The sequence below is a fragment of the Aethalodelphis obliquidens genome, unplaced genomic scaffold (genome assembly GCF_003676395.1).
Source record: "Aethalodelphis obliquidens isolate GAN/ISIS:26980383/991018 unplaced genomic scaffold, ASM367639v1 scaffold2, whole genome shotgun sequence".
Lineage (NCBI taxonomy): Eukaryota > Metazoa > Chordata > Mammalia > Artiodactyla > Delphinidae > Aethalodelphis > Aethalodelphis obliquidens.
This window is the reverse complement of record NW_020837946.1, coordinates 3,046,800-3,061,987: the sequence shown is the minus strand read 5'-3', so window position 1 is coordinate 3,061,987 and position 15,188 is coordinate 3,046,800. Positions and strand designations below refer to the sequence as shown.

General features: G+C 46.9%; 1 protein-coding gene across 14 annotated transcripts in view; it reads left to right on the top strand.

The window, feature by feature from the left end:
- LRRFIP1 (LRR binding FLII interacting protein 1) overlaps positions 1-15,188 on the top strand; it is a 146,940-nt gene that overhangs the window by 99,014 nt on the left and 32,738 nt on the right. For 6 of the 14 annotated variants that reach the window (XM_027117238.1, XM_027117218.1, XM_027117259.1 and 3 more), the window contains one exon: positions 11,594-11,683. The exons of 7 other annotated variants lie outside the window; for them this stretch is intronic. In XM_027117238.1, coding sequence (XP_026973039.1) covers positions 11,594-11,683 — 90 coding nt within the window. Of the gene's footprint in view, positions 1-5,520; positions 5,566-6,729; positions 6,796-11,593; positions 11,684-15,188 lie in introns of all 14 variants that reach the window. One more of the 14 variants, XM_027117296.1, reaches the window with a different exon arrangement.

The following is a 15,188-nucleotide window of genomic DNA, read 5'->3' as shown; positions in this document are numbered from 1 at the left end:
GTTGCCCACCTCTCTCATTCGTAATTTCAACGACACATACCCTAGAGCCTGTGTTTTGCTGACCACTGAGATGCTCGCAGTACTCATAGCTCCAGGGAAGGAAGCAGAAGACGAGCTGAGGGATGCTGTGGGGGGGTGGGGGGGGAGAAGAAGAAATGAACCAATAGCAGGGCAGCCAGTAAGAAGTGGGGGAGGTCTCGGTTTACCAAGGAAGTCGTTGGGGATTTCAGGTGGTTAAACCAGATACATTTTAATTCAGTTTCTTGACCTGCCGCAGATCTCTTATACATTAAATTATCTAAAATCTTCCTGTTCCTGCATTTGCTTCATTTATTTTCTTGTAGTAATACATTTTACTAGCTGTATAAAACAGTATTTCTTTTCATTTGCCTTAATTATATTAAGCAATATCATATATACGTTTAAATTATATTTTCAGGTTTCAGAGCGGTAACGGGACACCCCCTTAGCATTCTGAAACTGGCCAGTCAGGTTTTACCTTCTTGTTCCTATGCAGGATTGCATACACTTCTGTTGCAGCTCAGCTTTTCTCATTCCAAACTAAAAAATCTTCCCAGTTTAAAGGCTGTGTCTTCCTATCTATGTTGCCTTTTGCACTGACAGCCTTTGGACTTTCTCAAGCTCTGTCATGTTTTTCTTTAAGGTCATACAGCACTCCGGGGACAGAAGCAAGCGACATCCATTCAGCTCTTATAGGATGTTGACAGTTTTGCTTCCTGTGCTCAGCATCCCTGAGGGCTGTTTAGTGCTGGCTTTATAGGACAGGAGCTCTGATGGCTTCCCACTGCTTGTTGGGCTTAAATTGACTAGTTAGTAACTTTTCACCCTAAATGCATAGTTTCACCATATCGATCACAAAGAATCATAGTTCAGAGTTGGAAGTTACTTTAGAAATTCTTTAGTCCAACTTCTACCCAATATTACATCCTTCTCTAGAGCATCCCAAACATGTAGTTGCCAGCATGTTTGTGACCATACAAGGTGGCAACAAGCTTTACGTCGTCCATATCTCCATATAGTTTAATCTTTGATTTTTACGTTGAAACGGTAGAAGTGTGCCTTATGATTTAGTTTAGAGTAAGTAATGCCTCTAGAAATCAGATACAAAAGAACTTGATTATAAAACTGTTCACCACAGAGTGAAATTGGATATAAAATTGATTTAATAAATAATCGAGAAATACTGGGTTGGCCAAAAAGTTCGTTCGGGTCACAAAAACCCAAACTTTTTGGGTGACCCCATATAATGATTGAAGGACCAAGTAACGTACTTCTAATGTAGCATCTTATATAGGAGCAGGAAACTCCAGGAACAGTGTAAGGATGGGCTTGGAGAAAAATTGGATGGGAAATGGGAAATTTCATAGACGTCAGAAGTACCAGTCTGTGGGCAGGAAGGAGATGGCCAAGACTGATGGTGTTTGTTTCCTCCCTGGAGCCTCGGGGCTGAGCTGCAGCCCTCAGACGTGCTGGGCTGAGGAAAGAGTGAAAATCGTGCAGTACATGGAATTTTAGTTACCTAAGAAGAGATGTCATATGGAAAGTCTAGACTAAGGTTATAGATGGTCCATCATGAGACTTAATAAAGAATTACAGATAATAATAGCTAAATTTAAATATAAATAGTTAAGTAATGATAATAGTTAAATCACACGACCTCACTGAGATATAAACACTGAAAAGTAAAACACAGCTTAGAACCCCTAGTGGTTAAGATTTTCTGCTGTAGTAGCGGGTATCAGTTCTCTAGCTGCCTCTGCGTTCCTGGAGTACTAATACTGGTTTGGTTGTGTCATTCCATATTTGCCTTTTGACCGGGTGGTGCTTTGGGGAGAGGAGGGAAGTGCTCATCACTTACCTTGTCTTCTTTGCTGCTCAGAATTCCAGCTACAGCGGTGACAGCAGATTCTCTACTTTGTCGTCATCCAGAGAGGACACCTTGGTTGGTTTCCATTTAAATCTTTCACATCCTCTCTGCAGAAACTACAGGTTTTGTAGCATGCAATCCCATATGTGTAAATTCCACTCTCTTTTCTCTTTGAATGTCTATTTTATGAAGTTTCCTTTGGATAACTGTTAAAGTCCATTTTGGGGTGGTAATTAACATGATATATTTAATTCGGATTTAGCCCACTCTCTTGCATTTGAATTCAGATTCAAATGTTTGAATGCAAATTGTGGTGTTGAGTTAGGCACGGTGAAAGAAGGTATGTGGCTGTGTAGTAGTTGGAATTAATCAAAAGGGAAAGAAGAAAGCCCTGAAATTCTTTCCTTGAGAATTCTTGAAAGCAGCATTACTTTGCAGGGTACATGCATACTTGGGGCAATTTCACAAGGATGGAATAGACTTGGAATGAAAATCAAATCAAATCCAAACGTCCACACGATAACATTCCTTCCCGTCCTTTAAGAACATACACCAATCTTGATAGGCAAATGTTTCTCAATTATTTAAGAGCCCTAATAGGTAAGCCTTGTTTATCCTACCTAGGTGAGATTTGTATTCACTCAGCAAACATAAGGGAACTAGTTTAGGTAGGGAAGTCACAGAGACAAGCAGGTGAGTTAGGTCCTCCGGAAGCATTTACTTGTCAAACAGAAGACAGACCCCCCCCCCCGCCCCCTGCCCCTCGCACTAGTGCAGAAACTGATTTTGCCAGGAAGTGTCATAAAAAAGAATGTCAACTGAATCTTAAAGAATACGTAGGGGAAAAGAAAGAATAAATAGAAACTAGCCAGGTAGAGCCACAGTAGTCTAACCCTAGTCCTTCCGTCGTCCTCACCCCTGTCGTGCCTCAGCCCCGCCCCCGACTTTCTACTCCTGCTGCGTGGGGAGGGCGGAAGGGGGCGTTCCAGACACTGCCGCAGCTTCTCCCTCTCTCCATCAGCTTGCCCACGCCCCAAACTCCCACCGCTGCCCCCCATAATAATAAATACTCCAACCCTTCCTTCCCCTAGTATGTGAACTCTGACAGTGTAAGATCAACTGTAAGCACCAAAGGATTGGTGGGTTTTGACACCTCGAGCTTTTTGTGTATTGTGTGCATTTTCTTAATTCAGCGGGAGATTTTGCTGTTGAAAAGAGCACTTCGTCATTCAGAAAACTTTACTTCCAAGCTTAGATACTTTCTGTAAAATAGAACATGGTGTTAGTTATCTAATACTTGGATGTGAATTATTCACCAAAATTAATTGACAAAATGGCTTCTACCCAGGGCATTCTCCCAACCACTGGAACAAGTTTCAGGGTTTGTGTTAAAATATTAGAAACTTTCTCCCTGCGCACCCCAGGATTCCACTTGCCTGCCCCTCAGGTCATTCTGGTGCACCTGATCCGAGGTATAGGAACGATAGGCACAAGTTACGGGATCTCGAAAGGATGGGGAGATGTCTTAGCGTGCCACCAAGTTACCTGAACAGAACTGCTTCATCCCTTTCAAGGGCTGCCCTGGGTTTGCGTAATCAGTAGAATACTGCTGACATGGAAATCTGAAACAGCCAGCCTCCTCTTCAAGGGTCCTTTAATGTGGATAGGACATTGTATTTGGGGAAACCGCTAATTTATATAGTAGTATTCCCCAGAAGTCTCGTATAGACTGTTGGTCTCAGAAATGTCCCACTGAATCTATCATGTCTTCTATGAATCCTGAACACATGCGCATTGTGTAAATACCTAACCAAGCCCAAGATCATCTCCAACGAAATATTTTATTACGTAGAATAGAGGTTACTATCTCTGCAAATTCCTGATTTTGAGTTTTTCCCACCAAACTGTAAAAATTAGAATTTGCTTTAGAAAGACCTTCAGAATCCCACTGACCTTGCTACCAATTCAAATTAATGAAACCTGTTTTTGCCTGTGTGTAGACTCTCAAGTCCTAATTTAGTCCCAGGTAGTAGTTCTGTCAGTTAACTGGACTGCCTTGCTTCCTTCCCCTCATTCTCTCTTCCCTGCAAGTGCATGTCCTTTACCCATCTTGTTGCAGAAGTCAATTTCGTGTGAATTGATGATGCCTTTGAGATGAAATAAAGCTGTGAGCCTTTTTCCCCTACGGCCCGTTTTCTCTGATTACAGGGACTTTCCTGCTCCGACTTCGGGCTTCTCAGTCGTGGCCTTGCTCCCAGACCCGTGTCTGCCCAGAATGGAAACCGGGTCTGTCCTCCTCCTTTTCACATCATTCTTCCCTCTTCTTTCCTTCTGTTGTCACTTGAATTGCTGATTAAATGGACGTGGATACTTCAACCTCTTCCATGTGAAGTCCAAAGAGCAAAGCTTAGTAGATGTTTCAATTGGCTTGACTAACTGGCTAAGACTTTCCTCATCCTTTTAAAGCAAATCAAAAATAATTTAAGACCTTATAATTTTTTTAAAAAAGGAGTTTAGGAAAAAGGAGGCTCTATTAAATGTATACTTTCAAAAGCTCAAGTCCAAAAAATTGGTCTCTTGGGCCTCTCCTCCTTTTCCAGCAATTGTTCCCCATTTGGGGTTTCCTTTGTTTTTTAAAAACCCCTTTTTCCTCCTGTAAATGTATCCAGGAAGCAATTTGGAAGGCTTTTGTACATAATCTAACTCCTCCGTCTTGGAAAGTGGGGAGAAAGGCGTTCTCCGCTGTGTTTCCTGTTTATACAAGGCCGTCCCCGAGGTGCTTGGCCTTTTTAGCTCCAGGTATAGGAGTCCTGCTCTCGTAGGAGGAGGTCAGAGGCCGAGCTCCAAGAACACATCACGTTATGGAGGTTGAACTTCCATCTCCCTGCATTGTCGTGTTCCTTGGTGTTGCTGAGTGATTCATCCCTGTTCCTGCATGTTCCCCGACCAGCTCGTGGGCCCCCTGCCCTGGGCTCTCCATGGCCTCTGCCGGTAAACAGGTTATGATGCTCTTTGGAGGTGAGGCTCAGGTCACACGAGCGAGCTGCCCTTGTGTTCCAGCACACCCCGCACAGGCTCTGTCTCCGTTCGGGTGTGGGTTCCCCTGTGCCAGAGACGTGCCAGCCCTGGGCAGCTGCAGCCCCTCTACAGCTCCTTTGTATCTTGGAGACTGTCACTGGGATCCTCTGATAGAAGCAAACAGGCTCTCCCTGCCACACTGTTCCTGTGTATTAACACCCCCAAGTGCTTTCTTCACCTGGGATTTTGAGTCGTGGGTTTGGGCTCTTGCTGGTGTCGTTGACGTTGTCACCATTCTGTCTCGCTCCCCGACCCTTTCTTCTAGGAATGCCTGAAAAGAGAGGCCCAGAAAATAGCCAAATTTCAGAGGTTCTGGGGAAGTTCACTATTTTTAAAGTTAGAAATCATCTCATGTTTATTTTCCTTGTCAATGTGGATTTCCATCTATCAGAGTTATTGAAGGCATGGTGCCTTTGTGGACTTCTTTTCCTTATAACAGTTGTACAATAACTTGGCTGTCATGATCACCAAAAGCATCATAATTACCTTGTCACTATTACTTGTTGCTGTTTTTTCAAGGGTTTAAAAACCTGCCATTTGCTTTCATCCTCCAGCCCTCCTATATGTACGGCGCTGCCCGGCCGGCTGGGAGTTACCGGGTGCGTGTGCTTCCCACAACCCCTTGCCCGCTTCTGCCCACTCCGCCCATTCCCACCCCCACCCCCGCTCTGCCTAACCGCCCCCCGCCCCCGCCACGGCCCCTCAGCACGCACGCGCGCCTCTCCCCCACCGAACACCTGCTCTGAGTGCGGTGGACTTAACCTGTTTGCAGCCCTTCTCGGGGTGAATTACCCCTTTATGTGGAGCTTACACTGGCAGCCCCCTTTGACCAGATCTGGGGTTTATTTCTCCCGACAGTTGACAGTAAAGGGGGAAGACACGTGTTTGTATAGGATTGTTAGGCAGAAATAAAGTATTGGCGACATTTACTTAGTCTATTGGCAAAAAGAAAGATAGGTTTTTATTGCTTTGGTAACCTTAACAGATATTAATCCATTATGTTATATTATCTTGGAAATTTCCAGTTTTAAATACCAGGTACTTATGCCCTGCAGGAAACTTAAGTATTCAAAGTAGCCACACTCTGATTGTTAATAACTTTCTGAACTTCCATCAGATCTCACACTTATGAATTAGATGTATAACTGGTCCAGCAAACCCACTGTGTCCTCAAGGAGAAATAGGGGAAATTAAAGTTCCGTTCATGGTATTGTAAGCGCCTATTTACCCTCATTTACCCTCAGTGATTGATTACATAGGATTTTCAAGTTAATGAAATGTTCTGTTCTCTAGTTAGCAATTCTTAAAGAATTATAAGATAATTGAGCTATAATCAACATGCTATTTTTATTACAAAGTCACTTCATATTGGAGTAACTCTCTAAGCATCAACTATGAGGATGCCATGAGAAAATCCAGGATATTTGAACTCTCTGCTCGTTTTAAATCTAGATTTACAAGTTTTTACTTAGCAAGGAATATTTTTCAGAGTCATAGATTTAAAGGAGGTTCCACTGCATGCCAGTTGGTTGATAGCAACTGAAACTTCTCTCACTTGGACTTTTGCACGACCCTGTTTTTTTGCTGCACAGCCTTTGCCTGTGGAGGTGGTTTTGAGCCTTTCCTGCATGTCTTCCATCGTGGTGTTTTTCAGGATGTGTTCCTGGCGTGTGTCACTCTTCCTTAGCTTACATTTCAGTGTTTCCTGGGTGCCGATGGAGAGAGGAAAGGTGCTCTGTCCTGACAGTCTGTTTTCGTCACAGGCGTCTGTGTCGGATGAGAGCAGTCTCGGTGGGGCTCGGCGGAGCAGTGCCTGCGGTTCCCACGCTGTAAGGCACTTTCTGTGTTTCCCGAGCTTTCTGCTGCATGACCCTGGGGTGACTCTCTCAGCACAGCTTCAGCCCTGGGAGATAACTAACCAGAGTGATAGGAAGGAAACACTGTCTCATCCCAGTTTTCCATGGTAATAAGGGTCATGGATAACGTAAGTCATACAGCCTTTGGTGTTAGTTTAATGTCCTCACTCGTCAGTTTATGTTGAGGTCAAAGGGAGAAAGATTCATCTTAATTGAGTTTTATCTGCTCTTTCCCTGCAACAAGGGATGAAGTGATCTTATAATAATAAAAGGAGTCAAAGAGTCAAAAGGGAATTCAACAGGCCACAAATTATTCTCACCTCTGGGTGATCGAGGAAGATGAACAAATTTAAGGACTAGAATATTACACATAAGGAATTTCCTTTTCCTATTTTGTTGTCCTTTCACCTCTTTGAAAGATTTGAAGTGATAGGGTTTCTCAATAAAGGTGTAGTAGTTGTACAAGAAATACTTGTTGAATGAAAAAGATGAGTGAAGGATAAAGGAAAACAAAACGGGCTGGGCCCATGGAAGTGCGGAAACTGGTTGACCTGTCCTGAGGATCAGCTGAAACTGGGCTTTGGACCCAGTCAGCCCTCCCCAGGGGCGGATGCTTCTGCGTCCTGAGGCTCCTGCACAAATCCTAGGAAGATGCATCCACGCCCCACATGAACGACGACGGCTGAGGAAATACTTGAAAGTGCTTTTATAATTTTGCTTTCGGAAGTCATTGACTACTTAATCAATTGGTTAAATGATCCAGCTTTATGATTTATTATGTTTCTCCAGCCATGAATATTCAGGAATTCTTAGGCTGTAAGCCAGGGTAGCCTACAGGTTTCTTCAGAATGTAGTTTTTATAAATATTAATTATAATAATTGATGTAACATGAGTTTTTAAAAATTTTTATTGGGGTGTAGTTGATTTACAGTGTTGTGTTAGTTTTAGGTGTACAGCAAAGTGAATCAGTTATACATATACATGTATCCACTCTTTTTTAGGTTCTTTTCCCATATAGGCCATTACAGAGTATTGAGCAGAGTTCTCTGTGCTCTACAGTAGGTCCGTGTTAGTTATCTGTTTTATACGTAGTGGTGTGTATGTGTCAGTCCCACGTGGCATGAGTTTCTGTCGACATCTAATTGAACACTTGCATTGAACAATTTTATATTGCATAAAATTTTAATGCAGTGGAACCCGCTATATTGTCTTTTTCCAAGTTCTTAAATATTTTTGTAGGCCCTTAAAAAGCTCATAAACCATACCTAATGGATGAAATAGCTCAGGCCCATAGGACGGATAAAATGCAACTAAATGATTTTGTTTTATCAGTAAGAGGCAGCAGCCTAACTCTTTAAGAGAATGGATCTTCCCAAGCACCAAAGCAGAACTTCTAATGTCTGGCGGGATGTACGTCTCTTAGATTCTCTTTAAGTGTTGCCTCTGTAGATGGACTTTTTCAAGTAGCCGATTGCTGACCTTCGGGGCCCTGTGACTGGCATCGCTGATTGCTCTTTTGTGTAGCAGTTATTTGGTGCTTTAAACCCTTCTGTAGGAACTGCCTGGGCGGTATGGCTTTAGGGAGTTAGGAGGTAAAAGGTCTTCTTGTCCCGACAGCAGAATGCCTAAAATAGGGCTCACGTCCCCGGTCTCACACCAGGCTGAAGAAGTAAAAGAGAATCAAAAGATTTTTTTTTTCTGCACCTAACACCACACTCTCTTGCAGAAGGAGCACAGCATGCGTTTGCTGGATTACATGGGACAAATTGAACCCTGGGATAAAAATCCCTCAGAAGAGATCTCTGGGCCATCAGCTGTGTGCCAGCCACCGATCAGCAGGCCTGGTGGGAGGGAAGGTTCACTGACCTCTCATCCTTTCCCATCTCTGCCCCACCCCCAGCCCTCAGGATAGCCCTGCAAGGGGATGTGGAGTTCCCCGCGCCCAGGAATGCTATCTCCCCAGGCTCTCTATGCAGCTAGGAGCTGTGGCCGCTGACAAATACACACACAAAAATGCGAGGACACTGCACCTTGGGAGTCCCTCCTGTCCTGCCCTGCAGTACTGTGAGCTGGGTCCAGGCTGGCCCCAGGCCTGCCCAGGACAGTCCTGAGCCCTCTTTCAAAGGCTTGTCCCCGTCTCCATTCCCCCAAGAAATTAGCCTCAGACACAGTGTGTGTTTACAATTAAAGGACCGTTAAATGATTAAATGACTAGTTCTTGAAAGTAGAACGGTTTTGCTTCAAAACCTTTCTATTCTGTACCTTCCTTACCATTCGTAAGCTGTGTGCATGTTGTAGGAAGGACTCTTGGCCGTGTGTGAAGTGACCTTCTTAGTTCTGACCCTCTGGGAAGCGGTCATCACCACCGATGCCAGCTGGTCCAGGAGCCGTGAGAGTTGTTTCTAGCAGAAAGTGACAGCTTGAGAAAAGCCCAGCTTGTATTCTCTTGCATAATCCTCAGAACCTGTGTGGTCAGTGTCTCTACTTCATGACATAGATGACATGTAACTTTCTCAAGCTCTCGTGGCCGATAAGAGATGGACCCTGGACTCAGATCTTGCTATTGAATAACTTACTTCAGCCCACATTAGCCACGCTGACTCTAAAGTATGGGCGACTCCAAAGGTGCCACATGGACCACAGTGACACAGACTTTGCACTGATTCTTTTCCGCATGATCAAGTCAGATCGGATGATTTGAGACTCAGGAGTTGGGGAAACCTGGGTCAGAGATAAACCTTATTGACAACAATCTGTCATATCTCAGCACCATAAAGCAGGACTCAAATGACATAGGATACAGTAGGATTTGTCTACAGGAGGAAGTTTTCCTCTCTCTTGTATCAGCAAACCCAAAGGCGAAATACTTCTGCTTTAAAGTGCTGACGTTAGGTGTTTTCCTCTATTTTGAACAATAAAGCTAAAAGGTGAGGCTAGCAATGCTGGTAGATTTCTTGTACGTGCCATACATGGCAGTGATTCTTACACACAGTGTGTGTACAGCTGTATTATCTGTGCATCAGAAACAGCATCTTGCACCTACGTGTAAATACACAATAAATATTTATCCAACATAGGAATGAGTCCAGGCAAGATGGGTCTGGGGAATTTGCTCATCTTGACCAAGGCTGTTAACAGCCTAAACTTGAAATGGTTCATTCAACAAGTATTTCTCAAGTACCTACTGTGTGCCAGGCCTCGTCTGGTCGCTGGGGATTCAGCAGGGAACAAAATAGACACAGACTCTGCCCTGGGGAATTCTCTGCCCTGGGGAATTCCTCTCTGGTGGAAAAACAGGCAAACTAAACGATGGTATTTACTTACGATAAGGATCGTGAGCGCCCCTGAAGTTTTGTGGCCCCATAATTTGCAGTAGGAATGATGCCTGCGGGCCTCCAGGGGGCCTGGGGGCAGGGAGCGGGCAGTTAGCACAGGCCTCGCAGGCCAGCTTCTCAGTCTGCAGGTGCCTGTGGTCCTAAATGGTGTTCGAGTTCCGCCTCCCCTCCCACCCTCCCCCCACCCTGCCTCGTTCAAGAGGAAGGTAAGATTTTCTTTTTCAGGTCTCATGAACCGCTTTTATGATATTTTTCAGATATGTACATACTTTTTTTCTTAACATCTTTATTGGAGTATAATTGCTTTACAATGTTGTGTTAGATTCTGCTGTATAGCAAAGTGACTTGTAGTGAGGTGGATGGACTTAGAGACTATCATACAGAGTGAAGTAAGTCAGAAAGAGAAAAACAAATACCATATGCTAACGCATATGTATGTAATGTAAAAAAAATGGTTCTGAAGAACCTAGAGGCAGGACAGGAATAAAGACGCAGATGTAGAGAATGGACTTGAGGACACCGGGCAGGCTTAAGGGGAAGCTGGGACGAAGTGAGAGAGTGGCATGGACATATAGACACTACCAAACGAAAAATAGATAGCTAGTGGGAAGCAGCCGCGTAGCACAGGGAGATCATCTCGGTGCTCTGTGACCACCTAGAGAGGTGGGATGGAGGGGTGGACGGGAGATGCAAGAGGAAGGGGATATGGGGTATATGTACACATATAGGAAGGTAAGATTTTGTTGTTGTTATTGTTGTTAAACTGAAAATGCATTTAGGCCTATCACAAATGTGAATACAAATCAAAGTTAAGGGCATAGCCTCCAGATACACGAGTTGCTGGTGTTTTCCTTTACTAGAAGAGAGGAAGTTTAGGTAGATGGGTAGACAGACAGATGTACACGCAGGCCACCAGATAGAAGGTCCTGCGGCACTTTAAAAAGCCTTGCCTGATTTTGTATTAACCCTAAATCTTATTTTGTATTCACTTGCAAAGATAGTAGAGAGGCAAACTTTTGCATTGCCCCAAAGCCGGCCCCGCTTGTCCCGGTCTTCAGTTTCTGTGCCGGCAGGCAGCTCACGTTCTCAAGACCTGTCTCTTCCACATCGTGGAGGCTTTTCTGCGCAAAAACTAGGTGTCCTCCACACCCCAGCTGAACAGATGCTCTGTGTTACTTTCTTCCTACTAACCAAGAATTCTGTGTTTTTTGATAGTGTGATTAAGTTTTGTGTTCTGAGTGGCCACATGTCGAATGCTGGGAAGACACAACCTCCTTTCCCAGGGCTGGCCAGCGGCCGCACTAACCTCTCCTTCCCTTCTGGGCTGCACCTGGCTGGCCTCACAGCTAACCGGAGCCTTTGTCTCGTGGCCTCCGTCCTCCTTGCATCTTCGCTGACCTGTTCCTTTGTTTCCATCTGCGTGTCCCGCGGCCAGCTGGGTGGGCAGCCCTCGGAGCACAGCGGCCACTTCAAGTCCAGCTCCCGCAGCTCCTCGAGAGGCAGCTCGGCGCGGGCCAGCCCAGTGGTGAGTGGGCCTCTCGCCCTTGCTGCTGTCCACTTCCTCCCTTCCCCCCACCTTGGACCCTTCACTCCTCTGTCCCGTAAGAAGACCCCTCCACCTCCAAACGCCTGAACCGGGAGAAAGTAGGAAGGCTTTCCATGATTTATTTCAGGTCTAAGCAAAAGCAGGATTGGGGAGGATGCTTCCAAATTTAGAAAATGACTATTCAGTGAGCTCAGAATTGCACTGCTCAGTTTGCAAAGGACCATCTAGGAAGCTGCTGACAGCGCTGAAGAGATGGGGGTCTCACTGGGAGACGGGAACTTTGCGCAGTGCGGGAGAAATGTAGCCATGTGCCTGGATGTGTTGTTTTTATGATTTAAAAATTTGAAGGCTCTTTTTGTATTTGTCCCAGTTAATTTATTTTTTTTTAATTGGGGTATAGTTGATTTACAGTGTTGTGTTAGTTTTAGATGTACAGCAAAGTGAATCAGTTATACATACACATGTATCCACTCTTTTTTAGATTCTTTTTCCATATAGGCCATTGAGAAGAGTTCCCTGTGCTACACAGTAGGTCCTTGTTAGTTAGCTATTTTATGTATAATAGTTTGTGTATGTCAGTCCCAATCTCCCAATTTACCCCTCCTACCCCTCCCCCTACTTCCACCCTGGTAACCATAAGTTTGTTTTCTACATCTGTGACTCAATTTCTGTTTTGTAAGTAAGTTCATTTGTACCATGCTTTTAGATTGAAGGGTTCACTTTTTTTTTTTTTTTTTTTTTTTTGCGGTACGCGGGCCTCTCACTGTTGCGGCCTCTCCCGTTGCGGAGCACAGGCTCCGGATGCGCAGGCCCAGCGGCCATGGCTCACGGGCCCAGCCGCTCCGCGGCATGTGGGATCCTCCCGGACCGGGGCACGAACCCGTGTCCCCTGCATCGGCAGGCGGACTCTCAGCCACTAAGCCACCAGGGAAGCCCCTGAAGGGTTCACTTTTAAACATTTTGTTTGGAACATTATCTGTTATTGGAGCCCAACAGTTTTTTAGGGTAAAGTATCGGCCTGCGGGTGCCACGGCATCCCTAGCTCTGTTCCATCCCCCACTGTCCCGTTGGTCCTCTGTTCAGTGCCTGTGAAACAAACGACAGAGCTGCTCTCCTGTTTGTCACCCGGCCTGAGATGACCCAAGTTCTGCTTCAGAAAGCAAGGGGTCCTGCTACCTAGTCTCCATCATTTAAGTCTCATTATTGTGTGTTTTTCCCATGGTCCTTGGAATCTTAGACAGTTTTACCGCATCTGATGCTTTGTATGAGGCCACTGTATTGTTCTCTTGACCATAAGGGATTGGCAGGGCACATCTGCCTGGGGGGCATTTGGGATGGGGGGCTGACACAATGACCAGGGAAGGACGTCCAGTGGACAGGGGCTGGGCCGTGTGCCGAGCGGTGTGCATGCCAGCCCTGCACCACGAGGGCCGCCACACTGAGGGCCAGGACCCCTCCTCATAGACCCTGGGCAGAAGAAGGCAAAGATGGGCGAGGTTGAACTTGGAACTTGACTGTGGTTTGTAACTCACTTACACAACACCACAGTTAGACGCATCGATGTCTAAAATTCAGGAAGTGTTCCTGGTCATCAGAGAAGAGGCCGTGGGGTGAGTCACCCACTTGCACACGTGCACCCATGGGGTGCTGCTGATTTGCTTTTAAAATTAGATGCAGCCTTTTAAAGCCAGGAGGCTTCACACCAAATGCAGACGTCTGCTTCTCCTGGCGACGAAAACAAAGGAATGGATCCCTTTTGCAGACTGAGCCCGTATTGCTGAGTCGGGGGCCTCAGTCCCCCCACGCCTGCCCTGCTTTCCCCGACTCCAAGGCCAAGGCCAGAGCCATTCGTCACTGGGCTTGCCCGGATGCTCTCCTGCTAGTAGAGAAATGTTCTCTCCGCCGTTTACACATCGAGGGTGAGAAAACAAAAGATAGATGAGGCAAGCGAGTATTAGAGCAGGAGAGCCTGTTTCCCTGTGGAATTGAAGGCTGCCCCCCTCGCCCCCCAGCAATGAGGGTAATAGGAGAAGCCGCTTCCTGACCGCACTGGGGTGGGGCAGGGAACATGGGATGGCGGACACCCCACAAAGTCCGCTGCTTACTGCTCCAGCCAGGACCGGTCAAGCAGGGACGGTAAGATATCCAGCTGTTCCGTATCACGTACGTTCAGTGTTCAAAACCTGGCGCGTCGCTTCTTCTGCACGTGGCAGACGGGACTGAAGCGCAGCGTTTGTGAGCTGAGGGATCCCAGCGCCGAGGTGAGCAGCGCCCGTCTGCGCGGGCCTGCCTGCCTGCCTCCGCCTTCAAGCCCTTGCTTGCGTGTTTCCGACGGAAGTCATCGGCGTTTTCCCATGATAGACCCGACGCGGAGAGCGGCCCGTTCTCAGGCATGATGCTCGCTCTCTGGCGCTCACTTTGGGGAACACGAAAGTTCACGGTCGTCAGAAGAAGCTGAGGCCTGACCCCTCCTGGGCTCCCTGCCTGGCGCAGCTCAGGCGAAGCAGGGAACTGTGCGCCCGTGATGGTCTGACGTCTTTGGGTTTATTCGGGCGTCAGAATGAAGTCTCAGCCTAGCAACACGTCTAGTTCCCCGGACGGAAGAGACTGAAACCAGATATGAATTCCCCTGTCATCTGCTTCCTAAATCTGACAACAGTTTACTCCCACAAAATGGGTTTAGTGGACACAAGAGAGGTGAGCGTTCATCGTGCCCGTGTCCCTGGGGCCTGAGGACGAGAGGCGGGGGTCTCTTGGTAACTGGGGAGCCTGGCAAGACCTCCGCCACCGTCCCTTGGTCCCTGGAGAGCCCTGGGTTTGCAAGACTCCCAGGGGCTTGACTGGGCTGATTTTTCAGTTCATTACACACAGGTCATCAGTTCCGTCTCCTTTCTCCCCGACCCAGCTGCTCATTGACAAAGGTCGGCTGACTCAGGCTGGCACGGTTAGTGAGCAGAGGTCAGCATCCGGGCACCTCACGCGGGTGTGGGGCGTCAGAGCTGAGGACGCCTCTGGGTGTGGCCCTCAGGAGGCAGAGACACCTGTGTGCCGCGCAGGGCACTTCCACGCAGTTATGGTGGCTCCTGGTCACCTGAAGGATAGAGCACAGGCAGCATTCCTGGCCTCTGCAGAGAGTCTGGAGGACAGAGCTGAGTGAGCCCTCTGCTCTGTGCTACCAAACCGCAGTCCTCTTCCACGGAATCTGCCCCATTTCTCTTTTCTGAGCCTGCACGGTCACACCACTGGAAAGGGCTGGGAGTTTGCATTTTGGGCTTGCGAGACGAACAGTGTAAGTGGATGCATTTGGCCTTGTTGATTGGAAAGAGGCCAGGAAACTTGTGCTCAGACTCCCCTGGTCCTCCTGCCTGGGAGGGAGGCCTGCAGGGACAGGCGGTGCCCAGGGAGAGGCCCGTGGGGTGAGTGATCCTCCCCGCCTGGCTTCTCAGAAGGACGCAGAGCAGGAAGGGGGAGTTCCAAGACCCAA